Source organism: Aricia agestis, chromosome 6 (genome assembly GCF_905147365.1).
Source record: "Aricia agestis chromosome 6, ilAriAges1.1, whole genome shotgun sequence".
NCBI lineage: Eukaryota > Metazoa > Arthropoda > Insecta > Lepidoptera > Lycaenidae > Aricia > Aricia agestis.
The window spans coordinates 16,299,537-16,316,664 of record NC_056411.1 but is presented as its reverse complement, the minus strand read 5'-3'; the positions used below and the strand labels follow the sequence as shown (position 1 = coordinate 16,316,664).

The 17,128-nt window shown below is 38.0% G+C and overlaps 1 protein-coding gene across 2 annotated transcripts; it reads right to left on the bottom strand.

Moving 5' to 3' along the window:
* Positions 1-16,815, bottom strand: LOC121727809 (AP-1 complex subunit beta-1). 2 transcript variants are annotated; one of them, XM_042115808.1, is made up of 19 exons: positions 16,723-16,815; positions 16,427-16,598; positions 15,839-16,009; positions 15,372-15,398; positions 14,482-14,679; positions 14,073-14,190; positions 13,609-13,799; positions 13,069-13,251; positions 11,795-11,977; positions 8,637-8,831; positions 7,696-7,788; positions 7,155-7,276; positions 6,354-6,544; positions 3,985-4,067; positions 3,622-3,726; positions 2,626-2,767; positions 1,703-1,820; positions 863-989; positions 1-615 (listed from the first exon to the last, which is right to left on the bottom strand). In XM_042115808.1, the coding sequence occupies exons 2-19, from the start codon at positions 16,532-16,534 to the stop codon at positions 214-216; spliced, it is 2,757 nt and encodes a 918-aa protein (XP_041971742.1). In that variant the 5' UTR covers positions 16,535-16,598; positions 16,723-16,815; the 3' UTR covers positions 1-213. The 2 variants fall into 2 exon arrangements, with proteins under 2 accessions (XP_041971742.1, XP_041971743.1); XM_042115809.1 differs by lacking the exon at positions 15,372-15,398.
* Between the last annotated feature and the right edge of the window lie 313 nt (positions 16,816-17,128).

Below are 17,128 nucleotides of genomic sequence, written 5' to 3'. Positions count from 1 at the left end.
TATACGTAACATGTAGATTTATTTGTCTAAACGAAATGCTACATAACGTACACTCCGCCCACAATTCATACATTTTAAATAATACGAAGCATTCAACGCCATCCTCGTAACTATTAATATACAACTAGTGGAATTACGAGTCATACAAAGTCTATAATAACTTATGTAATACTTTAGATATAATCTTAACAATTTCAACATGGATAACTGAGATTACGACTTGATGATCGATTCGTACGCTTGGAATATGCAGGTGGCGACCTCTACCGTGCGGGATTTGAGGCTGAGCGTGGCCTCGGGGTTCCCGGGCTGCAGCTTCAGCTCCAGCAGGACCCAGATGTTGTTCGTCAGCTTGAGGGACTGGTACAGCATGTCCTGGCCTTCCACGTTCCTCTTGGCGATGGTGAAGACGTTGTTGAGGGTCATCTTCTGCGCGATGGTGTCCGCCGTGCCGAGCACGTTGGAGATCGTGTGCTGCACCTCGTTGGCGGCGGGGATCTCCTTCCACGTGGTGAGGAACACTCGCTTGTCGAGCTGCCCGTCCTCGGTGAACAGCACGTGCGCCGGGATCAGGCACGCGAAATAGAACACGTCGATGTTGTTCTTGATAGCCACCTGCACGCAATATGTATTCGTCAGACACAGTCAAAATAACATATACGAGCGAGCAGCGAGAAATCTTTTTCAGATTCAGGGGATGGATATAACCATGATCTATAAGCTGTCAATTACAAAACGCAATCATATAATTTTATAAGGTCCCTAATTTAAAACGTTATTACAATTTTCCATTAATATACGCATCGTGCTGGTCACTTCCCCTGCAACATTTATCTTAGATAATATATCTCATTGTACTCGCCTGCAAATTGTTGAGCGGCTCCATGCGCTGCACGGGTCCGCCGACCGCCAGCGGCAGCGTCGCCGTGGCGCTCGCGCCCGCCGCCAGCGCGCCCACTGCGAGCGCGCCCGCCGGGTACACACCGAAACTGAAAAATAATATAAAACAAAATTACAACAGTTGAAATTTATAATTATAATATACTCATTTATAATTATACACTCAGTTTCAATTTATTTTTTATTGAAATGGGTTTTTTAGAATTTACATTTTATCAACTGACGAGAAAAGTTATACATATTGTAGAACATTATCCATCCTAATATTATAAATGCGAAAGCGTGTTTGTCTCATTGTCTGTCTGTTACTTCTTCATGCCCAAACCGCTGAACCGATTTTGCTGAAATTTGGTATGTAGATACTTTGAATATCGGGAAAGGACATAGGATCCTTTTTATACTAGAGAAATGTACGGTTCCTACGCGATAAACGAATTTTGCCGCAACGGAGTTGCAAGCGTCATCTAGTCTAAAATAAAACTTCATTCACAATTCTACGTATTAACATTTTCATTAGTAACATTGTTTTGCACTCTGAGACATTTAATGATTACTCAAGTTTAAATAAATTAACATTTTGTATGTTAAAATCTTCAACTCATTATCTGTCGAACATAAATAAATAAAAATTGTTTTATTTCTGAGTAGATTTTAAGAAAATACTTTCAGAATTTTGATATAAGCTACGGTGCCTACCACCGGTTCGGGAACTATCCCGGCGAGAAGAACCGGCGTAAGAAACTCGCTTTTTCGGCGTAAGAACGTTTCATTAGTAAAAGTATTTATTAATCGTATAGTATACCTGTTCTTGTTGAGTTGTATGGCGAACCCGCTCATAGCCTGCATGGCTTTGTTGGTGAACGTCAACTCCATCTTCGGCTGCCCGCCCTGCCGGCTGAACGTCCCCCATACTTCCAGACCTGATAATACAGTTTAGAATTTATTCCTATTTCTATTTGGGTCTATAACCAGTAATTGGACGAATAAAATAGAAAAATTAAAATAGTAATTAATTCGATTACATATTACCTATTATTTAAATAATATGTATACAAGATGTTAGTGAACAACTTTTTCTATGAGAGTAATGCTGAGAATTTTAAAAATCCGTCTTCATACCCATACAAATTGCCGATCCGGGCATATAATTGTACCGAGTGTGTATGTTTGTGCAAGGTAACTTAGTATGTCCATTTAAAACTATTGAATGCCCCAATACATGGTTTTTTTATAGAAACTAAATGTCCAATTGCTGAATTTGACCAGAGCCTTCCAATTTGTATTCGATAGTTGTGGCAGAGAAGTCAGAAATAATGAATGTGACTTAACGTAAAGCATCACCACAGAATAGATAATAGTACAAGGCATCACGAGCGCCATGGGCCTTTGCCATGATAAGATTTTGCCAAATGCCATACATTTGAATTATAACTTCACTGACGAAATTATCAAAAGAAAAACTAAAGGTTAGCTAGTTAGTAAGTTAGATAAAGCCGCAATTTTGCACATTTTATAACGTGTATTATTTTTTGTGTCGTTTTGCTTTGTATCAATTACTTTGTATGTTTTGTATTAAAATGTGCAAATCAAGAATTTATGAATAAATATAAGATAAAAATAATTATAAAAAATCCTCAGCTGAACATAATATAACCTCCTCCTTTTTGGAAGTCGGTTAAAAAGGCTCGACACGAACATTCAATCCCCAATATGACTTTAACTCACCCTTGCCCTTGTCAGCGGGCAGCCAGCAGGCGCGGGGCGGGGTGTGCGCAGCGGGGGCGGGCGCGCCGAATATGTCGCCCAGCAGCGACGACGTGCCCTCTGCCGGCGCTGCAGCCGCACCACCTACCGCGGGACCGCCCAGCTGCACATACACAAAATAATAATTAAAAACAGTTTTTCGATTGTTTTCAATTCATACAATGTATCAGAGAAGTTGGTTCCTATGCAAATCGGGGACCTAAGTAGTTTGGTTGCGTTACGTCAAACCCAGCTGACAGATCACAATTAACATTGAATTGACATATTCGACCAAATAACGTATGATACGAATGAAGTAAGCTTAGCAGTTACATTTTTAAGTCTCAACAATTTACATTACAAATGTTTGAAAATCCGTTGTAAAATTATACTTTAATATATAAATTTAGAAATTTAATAAAATTATTTATACAACTTTTAGGCAGACACATAATATATTAATCACCACCATTAACTTCTACCTTAATAATGAATATCATAAACAGTCAATATCCGTTTCACAACGGAAGACCAACAAAGTATTTTTTTTAATGAAATAAGGGGGCAAACGAGCAAACGGGTCACCTGATGGAAAGCAACTTCCGTTGCCCATGGACACTCGCAGCATCAGAAGGATGCAGGTGCGTTGCCGGCTTTTTAAGAGGGAATAGGGTAATAAGGGAGGGTAGGAATGGGAAGGGAAGGGAATAGGGTAGGGGATTGGGCCTCCGGTAAACTCACTGACTCGGCGAAACACAGCACAAGCGCTGTTTCACGTCGGTTTTCTGTGAGAACGTGGTATTTCTCCGGTTGAACCGGCCTATTCATGACGAAGCACGCCTCTCCCATGTTAGATCCGTTACCGATATTTAAATTCTACCTTCATTCATAATCGATATCATAAACAGTCAATGTCTGTTTTATCGGAAGAGCTAAACAGTATGATACTCGGGTCTCAGGGAAACCCGGTTTACTCACGAGCACGTCAAGTCCGCCGGCGAGCAGGTCGAGGTTAGATGCGGGCGCGGCGGGCGCCGGCGGACCGCTGATGTCCATCGACAGTAGATCGCCGATGAGAGACTCCTGTAAGTGATGACTGATTAGTGGCTATCCGTATACACCATACATATAGCAGATGTTGACACTTGACATGTTATAATCATGATACGACGTTTGGAACAGAGCGGCATATGTCGTTAGCCGGCGGCCGGTCCCCGTCTCCCGCGCCCCGCGCTCGCCTGAACCGGACCGGTTCGAGCTAAGAAGCGAAGCTAAGTTTTCGTGAAATATCGCAACTTTGATATTGATATGGATATAATTAAGTTCCCGTTCGAAACGAACCTGGTTGGGTATGACAGTGGGTTGCGGCGCCGCGTCCTCCGACGTGCGCGCCGGCAGAGACTTGCGTACGCCAGCGCAGCGACCTGAAATTATTATTTAAATTCGTATTAGGTTATATTTAGTTATACTGTAGGACATAAACATAAACCAAAAAAACTATTACGCAAATATAATAGTAAAAAAAAATATCCTGACACATTTTATTAGATATAGAAACTGTGACACAATTAATATTTATTTTATTTAAAAAATGTATGCACATAAAGGTACAAAGGTGTACTTAATTTCTTATGGCATTATCTACCAGTCAACCTTTGGGCGATATATAAACAAAATTATATACTAAGGTGCGAGTTAGGGAATGATCCCGGGAAATCCCGGCCCCGAAAATCCTGGGAAATCCTGGGATTTTTGTATAGACTAAAGAACCGGGACGATAAAACCTCGTCCCGGGACTTTCGGGACCTTCGGGAGTTAGTTGAAAAGTATAAACTTAAGTTAAGAATTTGAGTTTCCCCATTCAGATATCATAATAAAAGGTTTCTTACTAAGATTTTATTTAAAACTAGAGGTCCGCCTTGCCGTTTCATCCGCTGCTACACGTTTTTCCGAGCGAATGAGGTCAAAAATATCCTTTATTACTTACTACTTAGGAATGTTATAGCTTTTTAGTGGTGAAAGAATTTTTAAAATATAATCAGTAGTTTTTGAGTTTATCGATTACATACCTAGAATACCTAAAAATAACAAATCTTTCCTCTTTGTAATACCTAACCTAATAGTGTAGATAGTGGTTCGCTGATCTGTTTGGTTTTCCCGTCAGAATAAGGCGTTTTCCCGCTGTAAAACAGTCTATAATCTATATCAATCATACCACAGAATAGATAATAGTACAAGCACAGAAGTCTCACTGCTTTGATGTTCACTAAATGCCGCCGTTTTATGTGCCTACATAAGTATTATTAACAAACGGACCGCACGCGAGCAACCGACATTGAGCTCTCTGACGCCGCGCGAAGGTCACTTTATTTCACACCTTGTGTGTGTTGTTGACTATATTCCGAAAATAGGGTTATCAAAATCAAATAAGTATAAATACCACGCAAGATATATGTCGTAGGATGATTTGATAAATCCGTGTTTTCGCGAAATCCCTAGAATTTTCGCGAAAATTCGATTTATCAAATCATCCTACGACATCGTAGGATGATTTGATAAATCGAAATCATCCTACGACATATACATACGGAAACTGTTAGGTAAATGAATACCGAACATATTATAAATCAGTTTACACAGACACGACACCTGATTTTCTTTTGATGTAGGTAATTAGGTATGGATTATACTATTATGTATAATGTAAGTATATGCAGCTACCACCTACCACCTATTTTAAATAAGCATATTTATTATAATTAAGTATAAAACATTTGTGTGTATATTTAATAATATAATTATTGTCATAGATTTAGGTACCATGACAGTAGATATTATATAAATTTGCCTTTTTTTATTGTCCCAACAATCGGCTGCAATGCAGTATTTTTTTTGATAAATTTTGCCAATTAAAATATGACACTGCGTAAGAGGCGCGCGCGTGCGCCACGAGTCAGTTCGCGGCAACCATTGAATCGCCCCGACGACGTAGGGGAGTCTCGTATGTACTTGTAGCTCGGCGGCGAAACGGCGGAGTGACACCCCCCTGATCATACTCAGCTCAGAGTTAATGTAGCTTTCTTATGAATGATGATATATTTTTTGAAGTCGTTTCAGTAGTTCGAAGTTTATCAATTACATACATACAAAAAATCTTTCCTCTTTATGATACAAAAAAGTAGATAAACCATTAATTAAAAGTAATAAAATCAAAATACGCGCGCACGCGATTCGGCCACCCCTCCCGCACCGCAACTAACCGTGCTGCCGCGTCGCTGCGCAGTGTTGCCAACGATTTATATATATATATATATATATATATATATATATATATATATATATATATATATATATATATATATATATATATATATATATATATATATACATACATACAAAACAAGAAAAAGAAATCAATGATATTGTTGTTTATCGATAGAACAATATTTACTATCGGTCACAAAATAAGCAAATAATAAACGATATTTACAATATTACACTAACTTATAAAACACTTGACGACGCCCGCAACTCTGTTACTCCAAAATTCGTTATTTGCGCGGGAACCGTACATTTTTTTGTGATAAAAAGTATCCTATGTCCTTTCCCGGGACTCAAAGTATCTATTAGTATGGAAGTATGGATTAAATAAAATATTTCATACGCGCCAACACAACTCAATTTACCTTGAAACTTTTCACAGAACGCACCTTCAACGAACGCTGTCGGCGGCTTGTGATACACGGACGCCAGGGAACTGATGTGGCAGATGAGCTCGTCGAGCAGGGTCGGCTCCAGAAGATCCGTCTCCTCGGAGATGAGGGGCTTGTCGGCTAAAACCACCTCCTTGGCAGCCGCAGGGTCCGTGGACAGCAGACGCCAGTAGATGAAGCCGCGGTCCCTATGAAGAGATAAATTTGAAAATGTCTTTTTTTTAGAAAATGCGGATGTTAGTCGAACTAAATTGTTTTTGGCGCTGGTGTGCTAACAATAGTGCATTTAAATACGATCAGCTTCATCAAACAAACAGCAAGCGATTAGCAATCGATCGCAAACGTAATAAAATTTTGACGACCTCTGTGGCTCAGTTGGTGGTCGCGGGTTCGAATCCCGCCGAGGGAACAAAAAAATTTCAAAGTTCCTGGGTCATGGATGTGTATTAAATATGTGTATGATATAATAAAAATCTTAAATATATGTATAGTATAAAAGTATTAAATGTATTTCCGTTGTCTGGTACCTGTAACACAAGTACTTCAGGTACTTAGCACGGGGCCAGACTGACGTGGTGTGAAGCGTCCATAGATATTATTATCATAATTATTTGACGTTAAACAAACGATCGAGCGTCTATTTACGCGATGATTGTAAGATTTTCGCTGATCATTATTTTTACTTAATCAGCTTGCAAATTCTGTGGTTACAAAGGTCGGGGTTGTCAGAGGTCAACTTAGTTTGGGTTTTTGTTTAGGTTAGATTAGTTAGTTATGGTCGGTTATGTCGGGGTTTACCTGAGGTCGGGGTTGTCGGAGTCCTGCGTGGCGAGGCCGAGCACCTGCTGCACGAGCTCCTGCGTGTCCGCCGGCCGCTTCAGGAACAGCTTCACCACCGCCGTCAGCAGTTGCAGTTGCACCTGAAAATATACGAGTGTTATCAAGCTATATTTGGTATAAGTAACTGTAAGTGAGATAAATTCATGTTGTTGTTTCTTTTTTTTAAACAAAAATGTAACTAAAGAAAGAACATGGTACAAGTACCATTGGCACAAGTGCCAATATGCCCTAAGTATTGATCACTTTGGAAAATTGCATAATACGCAAGTGCATATTATAATAATAAATTGGTTTACTTCAAAACCAATCTGAGTTAGTTTCGCGGAAAGCAACTTCAAAGTTTGCACCTAACAAGAATTTAAATATTATTTAAATAACTGATATTTAAATTAAAAATTATTACATTTTTACAATGAAAATACTATAACCTTAACTACTATGAGACTTGAGGAGCTGGCGAACCAAACCAGATTAGTGCGTCTTATGAGTTATGACGTACCTGTGCGTTCTCGTCGTGGAATCCTTCAAGGAACGAGTCGAGCAGCTCATCAGCGTTGTCGATGCGCTCTGCGTACTCGCCCACTATCCATACCTGAATAACATTATGAAGATTATCATAAAAAGCTCTTGAGGTGCCTTAATTACATTTATAAAGTAAATTATATCAACAGTATATAATGCACCAATGTCGCGTTTGTCTATCAAGTGGCCTTTTCAACGTATTTGAAAAAGACAGCAACATTATTATTATTATTATTATTGGCCCACTGTGTCCCACAGCTGGGCAAAGGCCTCCCCTCTTTTATTCCATAATTCGCGATCTTGTAATGTTACTGTCCACTTTTTTATTTATTTATTTATTTAACTCAGGCATCTTGGCCAATATTATAAATACCTTATAGACTAACATACATACAATTATACTAAAAACTAACACTAAAACACTAAACACGTATTGTCTGCGACGTAGGGCGCGACGTGTTCGGCTGTAGACGACTCCAATCGGCCAGAACTCCTCCTTCTCGAAGGTCGGCAGATGGTGCGTCGGGACTCTCACCACAAAGGAGTTTTTGTCGAACGCATCCAATTTGTCGCGCCACCTTTTTTTGGGAGGGCCTTTATTACGCTGACCAGTCGGTAGCCACTCCGAAACTAGTCGCGCCCACCTGTCCGGGTGCATACGGGAGACGTGCCCTGCCCAGCTCCACTTTAGGCTAGCTGCCTTTCTGTCTAAGTCAATGAGCTTCGTTTAGGAACGCAGAACGTTAACCTAACGTTAACAAATTACAAAATCGAAAGAAGCGAGAAGTAAATAAACATAACACATATTGTTATTGGGAGATAACCGTTGGTTTGACATATCAAGGAACTTCACACAAACATTGTCAATATGAAGTTTTTATACCTCTCACGCATTCAACTATAGAAAATAACACTCACCATAGACGCCCTAGCTTCGGGCTCATCCAGGGTATCAAGATTCTCGCACAGCGTGCTGATGATGCTCTCGTACTTGTTGGGGTACTTCCGGAATATGTCCTTGATCACGACGATGGCTTCTTGCACCACGTAGTTCACTTTAGTCTGGATCAGTTCTAGAAGAGTCGACACGCAACGCTCCGCTGATGGCTCCACCTGGTAAATATAATATACAGGTTGTAACAAAAATAAGCGATAATACTTTAGGGTGTGTACGTGTTCCTTGTAGAGAGTTCACTGTTAAAGTAGCAGCGCTGAAAGACCAAAATTTTTTTCACTTTTGTATGGGGAAACTCGTGACGCTCGGGCCCTTGCCCATACAAAAGTGAAAAAAATGTTCGTCTTTCAGCACTGCTACTTTCACAGTGAACTCTCTACAAGGAACACGTACACACCCTTAAGTATTATCACTTATTTTTGTTACACACTGTATAATTCTCAAACTCAATTTTTTTTATTCAGAATATTTTTTTTAAAAGCTTTTATTTAACTTGCTCTGTATGTATGTAAGTATGTATGTTCGGGTGAAATCTTGGAACTCAATTTTGGAGTAGATATATTTAACCGATCGAGCTGAAATTTTGCAGGCACGTTTAGTTTGGATAACAATACATGATATTGTATGTGACATCACTCTAAATCTAATATGGCCGACCATCCAAGATGGCGAAATAGTTATTTTCTATGCAGTTCTACAATATGGATATTAAATGAAAGGGCTTTTTGAGAGTAACTCGAAAACGAATGTAATGTCATACTAGATCCAATATGGCGGCTCATCCAAGATAGAGGTATAGTTATTTTTAATGCACTTCTGCAATATGGGTATCAAATCAAAGGGCTCATTGAGAGTAACTTGGAAATAAATGTAATGTCTCTCTAATAAAAAGGTTTTATTTCAACTTGAACCTTCTTCTCAGTAAAGTAAGACGGGTGACGGGTCGCCTGACAGAAAGTTATCAATGCTGCTCATGACACGATTAAGGGCGTTCGCTGCGTTAAGCGTGCGCCCGGCGCGGCCACCCGCGAGGCGTGCTTTTTTCATGTCATCCCATGTTCAGCCGTCGCACGCCGCGGGCGACGGGTCAACAGAACTATTCTAGACGTGACAAATGTGCTGATTGGCTGACGCCTTTGTACACGTCGGCGTCGTCGTCTGTTGGCTAGGTAATATATCAATAAAAAATCCATAGGTATCGACTGTACACCCGCGCAATCCAAATTATACTGGCCGCTGCGAGAGACCGTCGCGGCCGCCCGCGCCGGGCACACGCTCAACGCAGCGAACGCCCTTAATATAATTTTTGTAAGGCTCAATTATTTACACGCGCGGAAAGAAGTGGAAGCGACTTTTTGCAACGTAACTGTTAACTGCACATAGCACAATGAACTTTATATCAACAGCATAACACACAAATTAATTCTTCGCGAAAGATGTGTGTTATGATGTTGATATAAACTTCCTTGTGCTACATATAAACAGTTTCGTTACAAAAAGTCGCTTCCACTTCTTTCCGCGCCGCGCGGGTGTAAATTGAGCCTTTAATTTACCACGAGCTCATTTTGAAATTACCAGTACCCATTTAATCGTAACATAGGATATGAGTTTTTAAATTCTAAATCTAAATAATAATGATAAGAACACACTTTTTCTTTTTTTCACATATTATTGCATTATTATTATCTCATAATATGTATGAAAAGTTTCGAATTAAATTATTATATGCTTAGGTAAAAATCATGCTCAACAATTCCGTTACACACATACAGTCCAAGCTAATAAAAACGTGTTAAAAATGAGTAAAAATGTGCGTTGTAACATATTTTGCACAACCAACAACATTACTAAAATGATCACAAATGCCAACAGTATGCTGAACATTAACTTTTGAAAATAAACGAAATATATAAGACACATATTTAATAGTCAGTAAAAAAATGTGTTAAGTTGTAAATATTGTTGGTTGTCAATCCACATAACCAAGGTATGAAGTATCTAAAGTAAGGCGCTAAGCTAATAAAAGCGTTAAAAAAACATACAACAAATAACTCACTAATAAGAAAATGATGATCTAAAGTTTAAATCTAAGGCCAAATTTCACCTACTACTGTTAAAGTTAAAGCTCAAATTAGTATCATGTTACCTCTTTCGTTTTTCATATGAATGAAATAGAAGACATGACATTTTAACAAGCTGTTGACACTTACAGACATTGGTGAAATTGAGCCTGAAAGTAAAAACATACAACAAATAACTCACATAGTCGGGGCATTTTAATAGGTCACATTTGACAGTTCATCAAAATAGCACAACGTAACCTTGTAGCGACGAGCAAAAAAAAAAAATATTTTCGTTTTGTTATAACTGCACAATTGATTAACTTTTTTCAATTACGATTACATATTTATTGTAAATACGACCGATACGAGTTATTTAACGATTTGCTTTCACTGATAAACAATTCTAAGTGTGTAATAAACAAATTCTGATCTTAATAATTGTACGTCGTTACAAAAAAATACAAACATCAGCTGACCTTTTTTCTTTTTAAACTCTAGGGATGTTACTCTAAAAATCGAAAGCGAATAAGTAGAATCAGATGCATCGATTACTTGTAACGAAATATCCCCATAAATTAATAACCACGTTGTGAAAAGTAACACTCTGGTAACACATGTTTATGTGAAATGAATAATGATAATACTAAATTTAACATTTTTTATAATTCAAGTGAATATATGCAATTTTTCTTTTGAATGTACTCCTGTGCTCCTTAAATTTACAAAAGAAAAAGTAATAATGATACAGGAATTCGTTTTTATTAGTTTTACAAATAACATATATAAATATCAAATATTTTATTTCAAGTCCATATCGATTTATTAGTTTTGGTCGATTATTCTAAGCAACTCACCTCACTATGGAGATTAGTCTGACAGATGTCAAAACTCAAATGTGACCTAATAAAATGCCCAGACTATAATAGAATGATGATGTTAATTCTAAGGGCTAAAAAAGGGTCAAAAAAGTTGTGAATAGCCTATCCGGCACTTATCGGGAAGTGGTGAAACAGGACCAAAATGTAAAAACAAAAAACATCCAACAAATAACTCACTACCTTGATGGCGCATCTGCCGATGGCGCGCACCGCCTTCCTGACGAAGTCTACGTCCACCTCCGTCGCGTACTCCTTGAGCTCGCCCAGCACCTGTGCGATGTTGGCCTGCGACGCCAGCCGGATCATAATGTCCAGCTTCTCCAGCTTCACGTAGATCGGGTCGTTGTACTTCACGAAAAACACCTGGAAAAATATATAAATTTAGAGACTAAAAATCAAGAGGTGTCACGGGACACCCGGATGGAACGAAGTTATTTCTTCTACAAAAAATACAAAAAAAATTGTCGCTACACCACAATGTTCAATGCGAGAGAGAGAGAAAGAAAGAGAGAAACACGCGACACACACTTTCGTGTGTGACACGACACATCACTCACGACACTTTTGTGTCGTTACAACTTTTCGGCTAGACGAAAAGCGAAAGACGAAGGGATTACGAACTTCGTTCCAATAATATATCAGTTTATCTAATGAATTTAGAAAGCGTCAAAATAGAAGGGCATCTAAATAATAAAAACAAACCGCGAGTAACTGAATTTTGATTCAATTCCTGTCTGATGTCAGGGAAGAATTACACATTGTGTGAGGTTGAAGTTCGGCAACCTAAATAACAAAACATAATCAACCAACTGACACCGAAAATACGCATGATGACTTTTTTTTCTTATCGGTAATTTAAAGACACTTAAAAAATAGAAACATCGTTGAAAGAATGACTCTGATAGCTTAAAAATTCACCAAGATATGACAATTCAAATATCTCATAAAAAAGACCTGCCCGAAACGCTCCATACAAAGTGCTACGAAAGTATGACGTCAGTCTTTTGTAGTTTGTACGCATCGGGAGACAACTTTGTTCGACAGGTATATTAAATATTGCGTTTATGAAAGTGGTTTCATAACAAAAGTTGCTTTTAATTGCATAAGTTATCGAATTGTAAATAAATATTAAGAAATTTAATTGAAAAAAAAATCGCCTTGAATATCCAACTTTGAAGGCGCATAACAAAAAAAAAATACAAATGCTATCATGCTGAAATTTTGGGAATACCGTGATTTCTTTATTTTATTAACAAAATTCGCTCATCTTTGACTTTGTCATCATCCCTATTCAAGTGTTTTATTCATAATTTTATTCCTTTACCATGGAAACACGTCCTTCAATCCTTAAATTATTATGCATAATGCGAGTGGGCGCCGACATGGAAAAGTTGGGTGACCTTGATTAATATTGAAATTAATTTCAACAGAATATTAGAATACTCAGTACTCACCTTCATCTCGTGCTTCAATATATCAGGTCGTTTCTGCACCACCAGGTTGATGTTCCGAAGCGCCACGTACTGCACCTCGGGCTCCGCGCTCAGCAGCGTCACGAGGGGCGGGGCCAGCTTGCGGGACAGGGTCGATACTAGATCCTCCTCCTCCGACATATACTCCATCAGTTTCATCAGCACCTAGGTGGGTGTGACCAGTTTATGAATATCAAAAATATAATAAGTATGTAATATGTATAGTTGATTATGGTAAATTATAGCTGAGAACATTTTGTTACAATAGGCAGAACCAACCAGTAGGCCGACTTCGAAGTGATCTCGATACATTTGACGTAGTACGTCATATCGGCCGGCGCGCGCCGCAGCAATGCGTTGCTCAGCTATTCGTATAGCTATAGCATGTTTAGTCAGCCTACTGGTTCAATCTGTCTATTGTGTTTTCATCCTGTTAGTTATCCTAGACCAGTCCACAGACATACCCATGGGTGTATGTGCGTGCATGCGTGCGCGCGAGCGAGCGAGCTTACGAGTGTATACCTTGACGGCGGAGAGCACGACGGCGGCGTTGGCGTGCGCGAGGCGCGGCGTGATGCGCTCGCAGACGGAGTGAGCCTCGCGCGAGTTAAGCGGCGTGTAGTTGGACAGCGCGTCCAGTATGAACACCTGGCCCCACTCCGTGCACTCGTTCAGGGCCGTCAGCAGCTTGTTTATTGTTGGGCCATTCATCTCTGTATGGAGGAGAGAGAGGAGAGGATTCAGCATTACTTATTTTAATAGACCTATTTTTCGCTGCCGCTAAAACATCTAAGGAGTTTGATCGCAGCGGATCACCCTTACTGTTAGCTTGATAAGGCCCTAATTGCTTGTTTCGCCATCCTATACAATATTGACTATTATTATCGTTGATCACAATTCACAGCACGACAGACACTTTGTATGCGTTTTATATAAATAGCAAATCTAATTGGGTTTATATTCAACAGAAATAAATTTTAACATACCCACAAGAGGATGTCCAGAAACACTGGCTTCATTGATTTCTGATAAAGCGGCGACAGCATTAGCTACGACCATTGGGTTAGAGTCACTCAACAAATCTTTGAGCTGGTCCAAAAAACCCTGCAAATAAACAAGAAATTATAATAAATAAATAAATAATGTTTTATTTCTGAATAAATTTGAAACAAATGTTCTCAGAAAGTCTACATGATGCCTTCCACCGGTTCGGGAACCGGTAAGTTTATTTATACTTCTGACAAATTTTAATATCAATTAGTAAATCACACCATCCTTCTTGATTGCATTCCCTTATTAGTTTTGTTGAGCAAGCTTACCCATTATTAATAATTTCGACATATAATATACATTACAATATACTATTATTTTAATTTATAAATGATTTTAAATTACCTGATCCTCCACCATACTAGGCGATATATCATACAATTTGGCGACGCAGACAGCGGCAGTTTTTCGTACATAAGGATCTTCATCTTTCAGACATTTGCGGAGGGGCTCACATAAATATTCCGTGATTTTGTCGACTCGGATGCAACCCATCGTACGTACAGCCAGAGCCCTTATCAAGGGGTTCGAATCTTCACAATCCTGCATAATTAATAGTGATATGGATTTTGTAATGTCCAGATCACACGTAGCAATACATAAAATACTGAAGCAATTGGACTATAAGCATACGGTAGAATCTTGCTACTCACTGTGAAACATGACATGAAATGATGCTACTACTATTAAAACAAACAAAAAATATGGGACAAATAAGCACAAGATAGATGTATTTTACATGTATAGCCAATAGATAATAATATGAAATAGAAAAGAGGGATGTATTAATTTAGTTTCAGTTCCTATTTTGATATTTTTTCCTATATTCCAGAAAAATACCTGCATTTAAAAGATTTAAATGACTTTTTACAAGTAGTATATAATTAATTGTTTGCCAAAAATACTTCTAACATCCTGAATAGATGGATTACATAATCAAGACATGCAAAAACTACTGAACGTTAAACATTTCACATTTGAGATTAGCAAGGTCCTACGGCTTAAAATTAAATAAATAGCCAATGTGCTTCTATATGAGCCATGAGTATACAATATTCATACATTTCTATATATTATTAGTATGTAGATTTACACATTTTAAAACTCGTGGCAGTTGATGTTTAAGAAGAAGCATGCAAATTTTTATAACTACTAAAGAAATAGCCTGTGTTTAAAGTGCATTTTTGTGTAAATGTGTAAATCTACAGGATGAGTCGGTTTGGATCATATTTTACCTTAACAAGCTGGTATGTTGGTAGATCCTTCCTCATCATAATATGGTACAGAAGACATTAAAACCATAAAAAAGACAAGTCACACACACACATAGCTAATCTACTCTTAAGAAACCCTTTCATTTGGATTTACGATAGACTTTTAGAAGTAGAATTTAATGGACAGTTTTTAGCAACAGTTCCTAGCTTTCAAATAAATATTCCTATGTATTCTTCATTACAAATTATAATGTTATATATAGTAAATTCTAAACATAGTCATATATTTCATGATAATATTTTAATCGTATTTCATAATAGAATACATATTTTATTACAATATTTCTCAACAACGACAACAGAAACAACATCACCCTGCCTAACAAAAATCAATTTTGACATGCATATGGCTAGTAAAAAGCAGGAAACTAATTTCGGTACAAAACAAAAGGTTAGTTAACTTAATTGGATAAAAAGCAAGTACATACCTTGACAAATGTGTTGACTGCCATTATGGCCATGTCGGGCTGAGACTTGGCATAGTTCATCAGATACAGGTACACCAGTTTCTTCAGCTCCAGGTTGTCTGTTTGCATGCAATTCACTACATCGGGAAAGAGTGCTGATACATCTTTTCCCACAGTCATAGAAGCTATGACCTAAAACAGCCATTGCTTGTTAGGTGATAGGTCTTTAAGAAGAATAATCTAAGGGTCAATTCAAACCGAAATGGCAGTGCAGTGGCGAGCATTTTCAGTGTCATATTATGATTTTATAAACTTTATCTTCATTATTGTAATACATAGTATCGCTTGATTTCCAAGTTTATCAGGCAATACTATGTATTACAATAATGAAGATAAATCATATGACATTAAAAGGTTGGAGTCACAATAGATCCTCATGGGTCGCAGTGACGTCAGGGCTACAGCAACCTCTTCTTAAAAAAATAAAAAAAATGACATTAAAAATGCTCACCGCTGCACTGCTATTTCTTTGTGAATTGACCCTAACACGTATATAAAAAGTTGAAAACAGTACTGCAGAAAGATTATGTAGTAGGCAAAAAAACGTACCTTTTTAACTGCCTCTTTTTTCTTTTCCTTTTTGTCACTGTTCAACTCAGACTTCAACTCGAAGATTTCTCCCTTTTTGGTAGTTGTGAAGTACTTTGAATCGGTCATTTTGGATGTTTTTAAAGTTTCTAGTTTGTTTCACACTATTTATCTTATAGGATTCAATAATACCCTGCAAAATCAATAACACAAATGGACGTTTTAACACAGACATCCGCTTTGAAAGTTTCAACTGTTTCGTTAAACTATAGAAGAGTAAGTTTAATCTGTATGTTGTAGAGTAACCGCACATTTACCTTGAAATATATTAATTTTTATAATAATGGTTAAAAACTAATGTTTTTTGCTATAGAAGGGGCGTTTTTACAGAATACACTCGGAAAAATCATCAATGAATCTAATCACTAATGTCACTGTCACAGGTCACCCGTCACTGTCAAAAGCAAGTCTTTTTTTTTCTTATTATGGCCACAGAATGGCCACAGTATAGCAATATGACATTAGGGACTAATATTGCTATACTGTGTTATGGCGTTCGGATTTTTAACCATGGCCAGCAGGTAGCGGTGGGGCTAAAATGGTTACATCAATTAATCTTTATTTTTTTAGGAGGGGTCTAAGCTACTGGTCTGGTTAAGACCATGGACCATGGTAGTTTAATCGTGTCTACAACTAGTCTGTTGCTAGTTAGTTTGGAGATAA

Coding starts and splice junctions, on each gene's coding strand:
- LOC121727809 (XM_042115808.1), bottom strand. CDS start 16,534: ATGACCGATTCAAAGTACTTCACAACTACCAAAAAGGGAGAAATCTTC. Junction 14,680..15,371: donor CAACATACCAGCTTGTTAAG/GTAAAATATGAT, acceptor TTAATTATGCAG/GATTGTGAAGATTCGAACCC. Junction 4,068..6,353: donor GCCGACAGCGTTCGTTGAAG/GTGCGTTCTGTG, acceptor TAATAATTTCAG/GTCGCTGCGCTGGCGTACGC.